Source organism: Schistocerca piceifrons, chromosome 9 (genome assembly GCF_021461385.2).
Source record: "Schistocerca piceifrons isolate TAMUIC-IGC-003096 chromosome 9, iqSchPice1.1, whole genome shotgun sequence".
Lineage (NCBI taxonomy): Eukaryota > Metazoa > Arthropoda > Insecta > Orthoptera > Acrididae > Schistocerca > Schistocerca piceifrons.
This window is the reverse complement of record NC_060146.1, coordinates 103,399,108-103,413,812: the sequence shown is the minus strand read 5'-3', so window position 1 is coordinate 103,413,812 and position 14,705 is coordinate 103,399,108. Positions and strand designations below refer to the sequence as shown.

General features: G+C 43.9%; 1 protein-coding gene across 1 annotated transcript in view; it reads left to right on the top strand.

Moving 5' to 3' along the window:
• The first annotated feature begins 13,244 nt into the window (after positions 1-13,244).
• The window catches only part of LOC124716926 (X-ray repair cross-complementing protein 5-like), a 132,283-nt gene continuing 130,822 nt past the window's right edge, over positions 13,245-14,705 (top strand). Inside the window, exon 1 of the mRNA XM_047243504.1 lies at positions 13,245-13,274. Within this exon, the coding sequence (XP_047099460.1) occupies positions 13,249-13,274 (26 nt within the window). The 5' untranslated portion in view covers positions 13,245-13,248. The remainder of the gene's footprint in view (positions 13,275-14,705) is intronic.

Below are 14,705 nucleotides of genomic sequence, written 5' to 3'. Positions count from 1 at the left end.
AGTGCCATATTGGAGTTTTTCGATGTAGCACACCATGATTTTGGAGGTCTGTGTTGATTTGGCAGTTAGTAATTTTAATTTCAGTAGATATTGGGTACCAATTTGTTTTCAGTTTTTTAGTTTGCCATTTGAAATTCATTTGTTTGTTTAATTTAATTTTGTGTGTTTCTTGTTCATTTCTGTGGATGGATCTGATTGTGAAATTTAATAATCATTCATTAGTGGCAGCTGTCATAAAGTTTTTACAGCTGTTTTGCTGATTGCCAAGTATGTTAGGTACCACCAATGTGGTGTGTTGATGAAGTTATGGGAGTGGGATCGGTAATCGGGATATAGAAAACTTAAGTCCCATATATGTTGTAGCTCATATATACTTGACACTGCATCCGTACAGAATGAAGCATAACAAAGAACTGACTAAAGTAAAGTTAAGATGGAGGCTCGACAGAGAACTTACAGATCACAGTACGGATTACTACAGATGCCCGAGGGTGAGGGCATGTGGGCATCATCGATAGACAACATACGCATAGGCAGGCACACCACAGGTACTTCCATTTCAAACGAAGTGGGTTGTGCAGGCGGAGCGCTGAGAGGCAGGTCCACTTCGTAGTCAGTCAGCCACTGTGGCCAGATGAGATGGCGGCCAGCCCGGGAGTAAGCGGGTGGGACGGTCGACGACGTGGTGGAGGCGTGTGTGGCTCTTAAGTGGATCAAGCTGTCTGTAGAAATGAAAACACATAGAAATGCTCAGTCACACTCATATGGATGTGTGAGGTTGTGTGCAATGTTGACGTGTAAGGGACCGTCCAATGGCGGGACCTCTGTATCTGTCAAAAGAATGAGCACTCGGTCGTTGAATGTCACTATAGAAACATCGTTCACTCGGTGTGGTGACACGCTGCAGGACAAACTGATAGTAGGTGTGTGTGTCTCCGACATTGGAGGTGAGGGTGCGAAACCTGTGCAGGGTGAAACGGGGTGAGGTTGGGAAACTAGAGAACGGTGGCGAACAGTCTGCGGCGGAAGAGGTGTGTGGTGAGGTTGATGGGAGCACATCTTTGTTCTCGATCAAGGATGGATTGTCTGCAGAATCTGACTGCGGCGGTGGGAGACCATCAGGGTCGACGAAAGCCGGTTTCAGGTGATGCAGAGAAACTGTCTGTGTGCGGTCTTTAATCATGATATCAAAAGTCGTGTCCTCCTGCCACAGGACCTTGTAGGGGCCAAGATAAGGAGGTTGAAGAGGCTGCCTAACTGCATCATCATGCAACATGATGTGGGAGCAGTCGTAGAGTGCAGCGGGAACATAAGTCTCGGGCGGTGAGTGACTGATGGGCGGGTGCAAACGCGTTTTTTGAAAATGCGTGCTTATGTTGGACAGAGACCAGATCGGAAAGATCAGCGAAGCGGGAAACAGCACTGATCCACGAGAAGAAATCTGCAGCGACGTTATCTGCACCCTTGATGTAACATACGTCGGTTGTGTATTGAGAAACCAGGTCAGAGTGGTGGTAATGTCGAGGGGGTGGTTCCTCAGATGGGTTGCAGAATGCTTCTACCAGTGGTCTGTGATCGGTGAGGACAACAGCAAGGAGCTCTCTGTTGAATGCAGAATATTTTCTCAGAGCCGTAGATAGTTTCTTGGAGCAGAAATGAAGGGGAGAAACAATGTTCCCCTTGCGTTGTTGCAACACTGCCCCCACCGCAATGTCGCTAGCGTCCATAGTGATGAATAACTCGGCTGAGGGGTCGGGGTGGGCGAGTGTCACAGCATGACCAAAAGAAGTCTTCAGAGCCTTGAAGGTCTCTAGCATCGGAGCAGTCCAAGAGACGGGTTTGATACCGGAAGTTTGTTTGCCTGATATCGCGTCCATCAGGGGTGCCTGAACAGCAGCAGTGGAAGGCAGATGGTGATGATAGTAATTGATGGTGCCGATTATAAGTAGCCGGGGGCAGCAGAGACGTGATAGCCTGCACACGAGATTTCGGAGGCTGTATTCCGTCAGTGGAGACGGTGTAACCTAGGAAGGAGACTGACGCCTGACGCATCTGAAACTTGCCTTTGTTGACCTCGACACCGTTGGAGTTCCAGGTCTGGAGGACCGTAGACAGATGATTTTTATGTTCCTCCACTGAGCTGCTGAAAACGAGAATGTCGTCGAGATAAGCAAAGCAAAAGTCGAACTGTCGCAAGATAGAGCCAAGGAAACGTTGCCACGTTTGCACCGCATTCTTTAGGCCGAACAGCATGAAGTGGTATTGGAATAAACCGAGCGGCGTGATAATAGCCGTCTTAGGAATGTCTTCTGGCGCCACAGGAATCTGGTGGTAGGCGCGTTTACAGTCAATAACACTGAAAATTGTGACGCTAGATAACATATGAGTGAAGTCATTGATGGTCGGCACTGGGTAATTGTCCATGACGGTACGAGCATTTAAGTGGCTGTAATCGCCGCACATTCAAAAAAATCCATCGTGTTTGTGGGCGAGGTGGATTGGTGAAGACCAGTTGCTGTCTGAAGGTTGCAGAACACCTGCCGCCAAAAGTTCATTAATCTGCTGCCGGGCCACCCGCAACTTGATAGGGTTGAGGTGTTGGACCTTATGGCTAATAGGAGGGCTGGCAGTGGTTACTATCTTGTGTGTCATTCCATCAGTGACAGAAGAAACTGAGAACTGCACATGAGATTGGTTAACATCCTGGCACCAAGTCTTCAGATGAGTAGGGCATGGCGAGGCATAGCCATTAGCGCAAGTGGGGAAAGGTAGCACAAAAGTCACATGTCTCTTACGGGAGCGCGGCGTGCACTTGTTTGGAAGGGATGGGTGCGTGTGCAGAGCCGAATGAAGGGGAATGGGCGGCGACTGTCCGCAGTTAACCTTTCACTAGACAGTGAAGTGTTGATTCTCAGAGTATTTGTGCAAGTCACCAGCTACACAACCGGCAGGCTGGAAAGGACAGAAGGAAGACTCTCTTGAAGACTTGCTACATCCCTCCAACTGATCAACACATGAGTCTCCCTCTGCCAACTGGAAAGGCTCAAAGAAGTCCAACAAAGACAAATGGTCTTCTCTTTCGCTGACCCAAAGATCCTCTTTGACGGTGTCGCCATGTGATACCTTCTCCCGGCCGGCCTCCATGTCACCAGTGTGCACCACCAACCTTTCTTCTGACCTGGATTCCTCAGGTCGACAGCAGAAGAAAGCTGACACTTCTGTGGACCTCATGGAGCAGGATCCTGTTGCCTCTGTGCCCTGTAGCAGCGAGATTTTGCAGACTGGCACTCGGCAGCTGCCGAGGTGACACCCCTTCATATTTTCCTCATCGTGACTGTCCTCCAATGGAACTTTTGCAGCCTTTGATCCAACAAAGAGGATTTATGACTGCTTTTAGAATCACAGCTTCTACTTGTACTCTGTTTCAGGAAACAAAATCGCATCCTCACAACTGATTTGAGCTTTTGCATTTCTTCCTGGTCCATTTTGACCTTCCACTCGAGGTTGGCATTCCATCTCATGGGGTAGTCATGCTGCTCATATGGGATGACATTCATAGTCAACCCATCTCCCTGACTACCTGTCTTCAAGCTGTTGCAGTTTGCCTTTTCCTTCCTCACTTGACCTTTTCCCTTTGTACCATTTACATCCCTCCGTCATTCGATTTCACCAGGTTCGACTTCCTCCAGCTTATTGGACAGCTTCCTCACCGATTTCTGCTGGTTGGGGACTTTAATGTGCACCATCCCATTTGGGGCTCTTCCAGAACCTATCCGAGAGGTGCCCTCTTCACTGCCATTCTTAATCAACTTAACCTTTTCTTCTTTAACACAGAAGCACCCATGTTGCTTTCAGACTCGTCACACACCTATTCCCATTTGGACCTTTCCTTCTTCACTGCCCATCCTGCACATCATCTTGAATAGTCCGTTCTTTCTGACACCTACTCAAGCGACCATTTCCTGTGTGCTATCCATTTGCTGACTCCTACCCTACCTCCGTGCACATCGAATTGGCGGCTCACTAAGGCTGACTGGAGACTTTACTCCTCCCTGGCGACCTTAAACGAACACGATTTCCGCAGTTGTGATGACCAGGTGGAATTTCTTACAAACATTATCCTTACCGTCGCAGAACATTCCATTCCTCACACTTCCTCTTTACCATGCTGTGTCCCAGTCCATTGGTGGACTGAAACCTGCTGCGATGCAATTTGCATTCTTCGGAATAACCAAAATGGTAGCTGAACTTCATTCACTAGTTCTTTTAACAGTTTCACCCCCCTCTTCCATCGTGTGCACCAACCTCCGACGGTTCTCTGGGAGCAAGATCCATTCCCCAATTTTCGGCCTGACAGTAGCAGACAATGTCATCGTGTACCCTATTGCTATCTCCAACACCTTGGGTCGCCATTTTGCAGAAATTTTGAGCTCCTCCCACTATCATGCTGGCTACCTCTATTGGAAATGAGCAGAGAAGACTCGAGCAATACCCTTCTCTTCTCAGAATCGTGAGTGTTACTGTGCTGCCTTTACTGTGAGGAAGCTAGATCATGCTCTCACTTCATCTCAATCCTCCGCCCTGGACCAGACACTGTTAACTTTCAAATGTTGCAGCACCTTTCTCTTGTGGGCAAGCACTTTTTGCTTAATACGTACAACCGGACCTGGGCAGAGGGCATGTTTTCCAGCCACTGTCGTGAAGCCACTGCCATACCCATACCTAAGCCCGGTAAGGACAAACACCTTCCTTCTGGCTACCACCCACTTTGTTTACCCATGTCATGAATGGTTTTTTGTGGAAATCCCAGACTGGCTGTGTTTTTCAATTTGGAGAAAGCCTACGACATTTGTTGAAGGAGTAGTATTGTTTGTACTCTCTACACATGGGGCCAACTGCCCCATCTCCTTGAGGAATTTTTAAAAGACGAGTTTTCGAAGTAGTATGGGGTCTGCCTTCTGGACACCTTTATCCAGGAAAATGGTGTGCCTCAGGGTTCTGTCCTGAGTGTCGTCGTCTTTGCTGTTGCCATTTACCCTACAATGGCCTATCTCCTGCCGGGCATCTCCGGCTCTCTTTTTGTTGACAATTTTGCTATCTACTGCTGCTTTTCATGAACCTGTCTCATTGAGTGGTGTCTTCAGCAATGGCTCGATCGTCTTTACTCACAGAGCATCGACAGTGGCTTTCATTTTTCTACTGACAAAAACATTTGTATGAGTTTCTGGCAGCACAGCTGGTTTCTCCCACCATTTTTACATCTTGGGCCTGTTGCTCTTCCATTCATCATTGAAACTACAAAATTCCTGAGGCTCCTGCTTTATACAAAACTATCTTGGTCCTCCCACTTCATGCTCCCTGCAGCTTTTCCGATGGGTGTGAACCCTTCACCATCTTGGCTTCGTGCGGCAGCCCATCTTCACCTTGGCCTTCATTCACTTTCTAAAGACACTGCACCAGGCTCGCTCTATTGCCTTCAGTTTCACGATCTATGCATGGAATTTCGCAATAGTATTATAGTATTATAATATAGTTGGACTGACCGTGGTGTCGGGTGTGCCTTCAACGTCAACCAAAATTTTTTGGTACCGACTTCCGGCACATTGCTCAGTATTTACAGCAGAGCTCTTCACCCTGTATCAGATTATGGAGTACATCTGGCGACACACTCTTTTCAACTGTGTCACTGCTCAGACTCTCTCGGCACCCTTCAAAGCCTCTGTGCGCTGTAGACTGTCCATCCCTTAGTGCACCGGTTCCAGGAAAGCTTCCACTCGCTCACTTTTTATGGAGCCACTGTGATGTTTATGTGGGTTCCAGATCCTAGAGGTTGCTGACGCTGCTGCATTCCTCATACTTCAGCCCAATAATTCTTGCATTCCCTCTGATGATCTCTTGTTGCTTTCTGTCAGGAGGTGGTGTCACTTTGGCATCGCCACTGGTCCTCCATTGATAGAAATAAGCTCTGGGTTATTAAGCCTCTCCCAGCGGCTCGGACAACCTCCTCTCAGTCCTCCTGCGGCGAGGAGGTCATTTTAACTAGGTTGCATATTGGGCACTGCCTTTTTAGCCATCGCCATTTGTTAAGTGGTGCTCCCCCTCTACTTTGTGCACATTGCACCCAACTTTTAACTGTCTGCTGTTTTCTGAGGGGAAGGCCTTTTTTTTTACCATTTATGTTCCCGTTTGGGTTTTCCATCTGAGTTATTGGCCGTTTTAGTGAACAATGCGTGGGCTGTCGACCGTGTTTTACTTTTTATCAGTCGTAGCAATATGGTGAAGCCCATTTAATTTTTAGTTCTGGGCCTCCATTTCCCTATTGCGTACTTCATAGACCTTCCTCCACGTCCCTGTTTGTAGCTGTCCTCTCTTCTGTCATTAAACGTTGACATGTAATCATTTTTAACTCCTCTCTTCATCTTTGTGTTTCACAGTTTTGGCATGGACACATATGACCCTAATTGTTTTTGCGCCCTAAAACAAAATGGGGGAGAAATACAAAGCCCTTACATTCTTTTGTCGACTTATGTCTTTACCTCCCCTTGAGACCTCAAAATTTGTCGGGGAAAAATCCTAAAACGTGTCTGTGGAATCAGAGAAATATCAGGGAATTTCACTTGGAGAAACTTGTGGCAACCCTGATTTTAGGTTTTTATATATGGAAATTATTTTTGCTTCTAGTATTGCAGTTCTGAATTGCTGAGTTCATTTTAAACTAACTCTTGTTATTAATCACAAATACCATTAGGGAATATAACTTCTATAGGCATGTAAGTGTGAGAATCCATGGGTCCCTGAAGAAGCTTTTTCAAGATGTAGAATAAATACTTTTTTCCGCTTAGCTGAAATACCTCAGGAGATTATGCCATATGAGTAAACTGAGTGAAAGTGTGTTAGCAATCCTTTGTTCAGTTTGATACAGTAAGAGATTTCTAAGCACAAAACAGGCGGAACTGAGCTTCTCGGTTAACTGACTCACATGCTCGTCTCACACGTGAGTGGTATCTGCATACTCAGGAACTTAGAACACTGGAGCCTAATTGCCCATTTATCCCTACTTTTGATATTCGTATCTGTAAGTCACTTTTATTTCTTTAGAACTGCACAATACAAGTTTTTAGGCATTAAGCTGGTACCTGTGGATTAGTACAAGCCTGTTCTGTTATTCTCCTGGATGTTTCTGGTATGGATGAGTTTAGATCTTGTGTCAATAAGTTTGTGACACTGCAAAACATTGGAGTTTTTCCAAAGTCCTCCAGTGCCCCAAGTAAATCATTTTTGTGGACTTGGCAGCAAACACTGTGTGCCACACCATATTTAATGTTCTCCCTTTTTGAGTTTAATCTTATTCCTGTCTTATCATTTGTTAATGTGACCTTCCATTTTCTGTAGTTAAAGTACAACTCAATCCATGCAAGGGGAAGACTTTTAATGCCATACTATTTTAGCTTCCCCTCTCAGAATTTTTTAATCTAAACAGTCAAAGGCTTTGGCAAGATGACAGAGGGGATAATTTCCACTATTTAGTTCTTCTGGAATTGAATTTGTGAGATATTATGTTGGATTCTCAGTAGAGACGCCTTTACAGAAGTCAAACTGTGTTGTTAAAAAGTTATTCTCTGAATGGTGGTTCACCATTCTAAGTGGATTTAGGTTGAAATACTATGCAGAGATGAAGAGGCTTACAAAGGCTGGAATAGGCTGGTGAGATGCACCAAAGCAGTAGTTGCATGAAGACCACAACAGCAGACTTCAACTCAGTTTATTGATGGAAATCCAGCTCTTGCCAAAATTAGCTCTCTCTCTCTCTCTCTCTCTCTCTGACACACACACACACACACACACACACACACACACACACACTTCCTTCTAGCTACCACTCCATCTCTCTTACCAGTGTGTTCGCAAGGTGATGGGACATATGATTCATGCCCGGATGATGTGGTGGCTCGAGTCTCACAATTTTTGATGAATGCACAGTGCGGCTTTCAACACGGCGTTCTACAGTTGACCATCTCATTACTTTGCCCACCCATGTCATGAATGGTTTTCTGCAGAAATCCCAGACTGTCATAGTATGAAGGCTTTCACGACCGGATGACATATCTTCTGGTAAACCTTCCGGGATGTAAGGTCGTGGTCCATGAAACTCTTCAGCTCCTAACGTTTCGTCCAGTTTCGTCTTGCCGGCAAGACTCACCGGAGGAGAACCACCCCTCTGAAGATGTCCAGCGCAGCTCTGGACGAAACGTTAGGAGCTGAAGAGTTTCATGGACCATGACCTTACATCCCGGAAGGTTTACCAGAAGATATCCCAGACTGTCGCCTTGTTTTTCGATTTGGAGAAGGCCTATGACACCTGCTAGAGAGCTGGTACCCTCCATACTCTTCACATGTGAGGCTTCGATGGCCACCTACCCTGTTTCCTTCAGACATTTTTAAAAAACCGAGTTTTCGAGGTGCATAAAGGGTCTGCCTTGTCGGACACCTTTATCCAGGAAAATGGTGTGTCTGAGGGTTCCATACTGAGTGTCGTTCTCTTTGCTATCGCTATTAACCCTATAATGGCCTGTCTCCCACTGGGCATCTCCAGCTCCCTTTTTGTTGACGATTTTGCCATCTATTGCAGTTCTCTATGGACCTGTCTCACTGAGTGGCATCTTCAGCAATGTCTTGATTGTCTTTGCTCCTGGAGCATCGACAATGGCTTTCGCTTTTCCACTGACGAAACTGTCTGTATGAATCCCACGAATGCTGACTGCAAATTTGTATGTCAGTCTGGTTATTTGACCTGTTGTGCTGCCATTCACGAACAGCATTCCAGGAGGTGTTTTCCTACAGGATAACACTTGCTCACATACTGCTGTTGTAAGCCAACATGCTATAGTGTGTCAACATATTGCCTCGACTTCCTCGATAACCAGCTCTACCTCCAATCGAGCACATATTGGACATCATCTGATGACAGCTTCAACCCATCCACAAACATCATTAAATGTCCTTATATTGACCAACCAAGTGCAACAGGCATGGAACTCCATCCCACGGACTGACACATGACACCTGTACAACAGCGTACCAGCATTTACATTTACATTTACATTTGCAGTGACTTATCTCACACTCACATTGATCTCTGATCTTGCAGCGTTCATCACTTTACATACATTGCCTCAACAAATATATTCCTGGAATTTCATTACTCTACATTAATTATTTTTTGGTGTTGCAAATTTTTCCGTCAGTGTACCTGGCCTTTCTTTAACCATCCCTGGTGCGAGGCAGAATTCTCTTCCCAGTAGCGAGAAAATGCCGTTATTCCAATTTTGAAATCAGATAAATTGCCTCTTCAAATGGACAGCTGTCGTCCAGATTATTTACTCAGTGTTCTGCAAGTTACTTGAACATATGGTTAGTCGAAGGCTGTATTGTGTCCTTGAATCCCCGGATCTTTTGGCTTTGATCCAGGGTGCTTTTCGCCAAGGCCGCTCTACTGTAGATAATTTAGTCCTGAAGTCTGCTATCTGAACAGCTTTTGCTCAGCATCAATTCCTTGTTGCAATTTTCATTGATTTGCGTATATATCTTATGATACCACATGGTGCCATAACGTCCTTGCCACCTTAAAGGATTGGGGCCTCCATGGCCCGCTCCTGATTTTTATCCAGAACTTTCTTCCATGTCGCACTTTTTGGGTACAGGTTGGTGCCTCCTGAAGCATCCCCCCCTGCAGGAGAAGGGGGTTCACAAGGTTCTGTTTTGAGTGTTGCTCTCCTTTTTGTGGCTATCAATGATCTGGCGGCAGCTGCAGGACGTATGGTGTCCCCATCTTTGCTCGCTGATGGTTTTTGCATTTATTTTTGTTCGTCCGCGGGGGATATTGCTGGAGGCAGAATGCAGGGAGCAATACACCAAGCACAATCCTGGGCCATCACTCATAGCATCCATTTTTTGGCTGCCATGACCTACGTTATGCACTTCTGTCATTGTGTTTTTTGGGACCGGTCTTTGATGCCCAGTTGACATGGCTTCCCCATCTTTGTCAACTAAAGCAGACATATTGGTCGCACCTGAATGCTCTTCTATACCTCAGCGACACCGAACGCGGTGTGGTCCATTCTACTTTGATATGGCTGTATGCAGCATTGGTGCAGTCCCACCTAGATTACAGGAATCTCTCATATGACTTTTTATCAGCTTCGACATTACGTATGGATTCGATACACTATTGTGGGGTAAGACTGGTAACAGGTGCCTTTGGACTAGGCAACAGTTCCGCTATTGTGGGTTCTGCACCATCAAAAATTGATGGCAGCTGCTCGCCCATAGTACCCTAACTGTTATCTCCTCTTTCCAGATACGAGATCTACCTCCCATAACGGCAACACAGGTCTGGGGTTACGATCACCAAGTTCGAGTCTCGGTCCGGAAGTTTCATATCAGTGCACACTATGCTGCAGAGTGAAAATCTCATTCTAGAAAACTCTTTACCTGTAATTCTCTTTACATATTGGCTATTTTCTTCACATATGGGGGACATGATCTCATTTGAAAAGTGAAAGCAAGCCTGTAAAAGAAAAGGGGGGGGGGCAGTTCTCAATTCTTGAGCAGTGATCCTCTTGCTTTTTTTTTTACCTTTGCAATTTGGGTGAGTTTGTGTTCAATCCTTGCACCCAATTTACTCTTTCATCTACTTACTTTTTTCTCGTCAAGCAGAACGATATTTATGCCCGTTGTTTAATACCTGTTTGTATCACTTACAATGCTGGTATTTATGAATTTTTTAGCATTTGACTCCGGAAAGACCATTTTTCTTTGTAGTGAGGTCTTGCCAACAGCAAATTTTCTGGATGGAAAGTCGCTCAATCTGCTCATATACTTTAAAATTTAAAAGTAAATCTAGCAGTGCTAGAATGTATACAAAATACTGATATATCCATTTTCAAGTTGTTGTTTAAAGATTCACGACTTTTAAAACTTACGTAGATTACCTTTTTGATGATAGAACCTTACAAAAGAACATTGAGAAGGTCACATGATGAACAATTGAATGACTAAAGCAGTTTTATCAACCCTCATTCATTGACACATGTAATAAATTCATCGAGGCAGTGAGGTTCAGAGCTGTTGTAAATATTTCAGAAATTAAAAGTATATATTACCTAATGAATGTATTATTTTGGGGTGAAAGAACACAATAATTATTATTTTTGGAATGTAATAATTCACTATTGCTTCATTTTAATTCTAATAAGTTTCACACTGTAATGAAACATTGATGAAACATTGTCTAAATGCCTCTCTCTCTCTCTCTCTCTCTCTCTCTCTCTCTCTCTCTCTCTCTCTCTCTCTCTCTCTCTCTCGTTTGTTATAACTTACCGCTGTTATTTTGTATTTGTATTGCAGTCATTACATTAAAATTGGCTGTATTGATTCTGCAATTTATACTATTGTGTTATTGCTAAGAATTGATTTAAAGAATAAAAGTGTATATTTATTTGTAAGATATTGTAAATTTATACCACTGGAACTCTTTCAAAATATTTGATTGCGTAATACTGCCAATAAATACAATGACTTTCTTTCTTCTGTTTCATAGGATGCAGTTATAATTGTAATAGATGTTGGACACTTTGACTCCAAAAATGTTATACAGAAACGCAGTGATTTTTTACAAAAGGCAAAACTATGTGTTCGAAGAATTGTGGAGAGGAGGGTACGTGATGTATTTTAAGTAGGTTATAAAGAGTAACTATAACAAAAAAAACAATAAATTATTGATAAAATTATTTAACTGAATAGATTAAAAAAATCTACTCACGAATTTAGCAGAACACATACATAAAAGACTGTTGTAATTGGCAAGCCTTTGGAGTCAGTGGCTGCTTCTTCAGGCAGAAGCGTTGAAGGGGAAGGAAGAAGAGTAAAGGAAAAGACCTGGGGAGGTCTAGGAAAAAGGGGTAGACTTTGGGAAAGTCACCCAGAACCGCGAGTCAGGGGAGACTTACCATACAGGACGAGAAGGAAAGACTGATTGTTGGGGACTGCATCGGACAAGGTTTGAAAACCTGAGAGCTTAAAGGTGGAAGACAGGGTAATAAGCAAGACAGAGATTACTACTACAGCCGTGCATGAGTTAATAAGAGTGAGAAGCTAAGTGCATTGTACGTAACAGCCATGGGAGGGGATGGTGAAAAATAGACGGGAAAGACAATGAAAGATGTAGAAAGCTAAAATGGAGTGAAGAAAAGCTGAGGCAGAAGAAATTAAGGTGAGGTGAGTGGCGAGAATCAATTACATGTTGTAGTGCTAGTTCCCACTTGCGGAGTTGTGAGAAACTGGTGACTGGAGAAAGAATCCAGATGGCGCGTCTGGTGAAACTGGCACCGAGGTCACGAATGTCATGCTGTAGAGTATGCTCTGCAACAGGATATTGCGGTTGCCAGTATATATCCTATGCCTATGCCCATTCATCCTAACTGATAATTTGGTGGTAGTCATGCCAATGTAGAAGGCTGAACAATGTTTACATAATGGCTGGTATATGATGTGCCATTTCTATTTTTCACCTCCCCCTCCCACATCTGTTACGAACAATGCACTTAGCTTGTCACTCTTATTAACTTGTGGACAATGTTTTAGTAGTAATCTCTGTCTTGCATATTACCCGTCTTCCACCTTTAAGCTCTCAGGTTTTCAAATCTCGTCCGAAGCAGTCCCCAACAATCAGTCTTTCCCTCTCGTACCGTACAGTAAGTCTCCCGTGACCCGCAGTTCTGGGTGACTTTCCCGAAAGTCTAAGAAAAGACCTCTCCAGTCCTTTTCTTTCACCCTTCTTCCTTCCCCTTCAACCCTTGAGCCTGAAGGAGGAGTCACTGGCTCCAAAAGCTTGCCAATCACAACAGTCTTTTATGTGTGTGTTCTGCCGCTGCTTGGTGAGTAGATTTTTTATCTATCCAATTAAATAATTTTATAAGAAGTATCTGTGATGTTTTTATTGGTATACACTTTGTTATAAACAAAACATATTTTTACCAGTTAATATGTTTGCAGATATTTACCAGTGGAAAAGATGAAATTGGGTTGATTGTACTTGGTTCTGACAAGACACAGAATCCACTTGATTATCCAAATGTGAGTGTGGAATTTCCTCTTGCACTGCCTACATGGCAGATGATATCCTTTGTGGAGAAATCTTTACATGAAAGTGAAATAAAAACAGACTGGATAGATGGTGTTGTTGTTGGCATGCAAGTCTTGAAAGATGAACTAGAGTAAGTATCTAAAGCTGTCTGTTTCGTTACATTCTTGGAACATGTTACAGAATGTGTGTTACACAAATCACAGTGACATAGTTGTGACTTTATAAACTTGAATCAATATGTTTTTGTAATGAAAAAGAAACAGAAGGCACAATACCTGCAGAATTAGGAAAATTTTGTGTGTGATTTTACTATATGAATGTTTTTTACAGTTTTCTGTTCAGCTCAATAATTAAGGAGGTATTGATACAAGGCTTTGGCAAAAGTTCATCTGTCACCTACAATTCCAGCCCTGTCACTGGCATTCCCTACCCCACAATATGACTGGGCCACCATGAAAGCAGCCACAACATTGTCAACTTCACTGAAACCACAGCATAGCAATTTACTTGAGTATGGCTGTTGTTGTGGTCTTCAATTTGGTTTAAGCACTATGTCAATACCTTCTCTTCATAGCACTCAGAAGTCGCGATCTGCGACTGTTTTTACAAATGGCTTGTTTTTCAGTGAAAGATGCAAATATTTGAGTGTGTGTGTGTGTGTATATATATATGTGTGTGTGTGTGTGTGTGTGTGTGTGTGTGTGTGTGTGTGTGTGTGTGTGTGTCAGAATAGTCCGAAAGTTATTTTCAAATGATTGCGCTCTTCTGCAAAGTATTAAGATTCCCAGATTCTTCCAACATGGTCCACCAATGTCTTACATACTACTCTTCTTCTATGTATTGTTTCCAGCATTTGGAGCTGAAACATTAGGCACCAAAATATACCTTATAACCACAATCTAATGAACATATAATCAAAATAACCAAAGATGTAATGTTGCACTCTCAGGTGGGACTGATATTGAATGCGAAGCCAAAGTGGAAATTAAACATTCATCTCAGTTTTTGGTATCGAAATTATTCACAGTGCCATAGGGAGAACTGAGTTTCTGTGTTTTATAGAGCCAAAGTCAACAAGGAAACTGCACACTTCAAAAAAAGTTTTGCATCACCCCAGTTCCCAGAACCCTTGAAGATAGACTGACTGTGGATATTGTATTGCAGACACAGTACCTTTGACTGTTCAGAGATGTCACTAAACCCATCGAAAGATGCAAACAACCATGCATGAACAGCGCCTATTAGACAGAGGGGGTCCGACAGCCGATCAGTTCCAGCCATTCCACCAAGAACGTGGTACACGGCTTGATTGTCTGGAGTTCAACCGTGCCTACATGGTCAATACCGTGGTTCGATTGCATCCGGACTGTTACCTTGTGCCAGGAAGGGCTCTCAACAAGGGAAGTGTCCAGGCATCTCGGAGTGAACCAAAGCGATGTTGTTCAGACATGGAGGAGATACAGAGAGACAGGAACTGTCAATGACATGCCTCGCTCAGGCTGTCCGAAGGCTGCTATTGCAGTGTATGACCGGTGCTCACCCCAGATGAGTGTCATATATG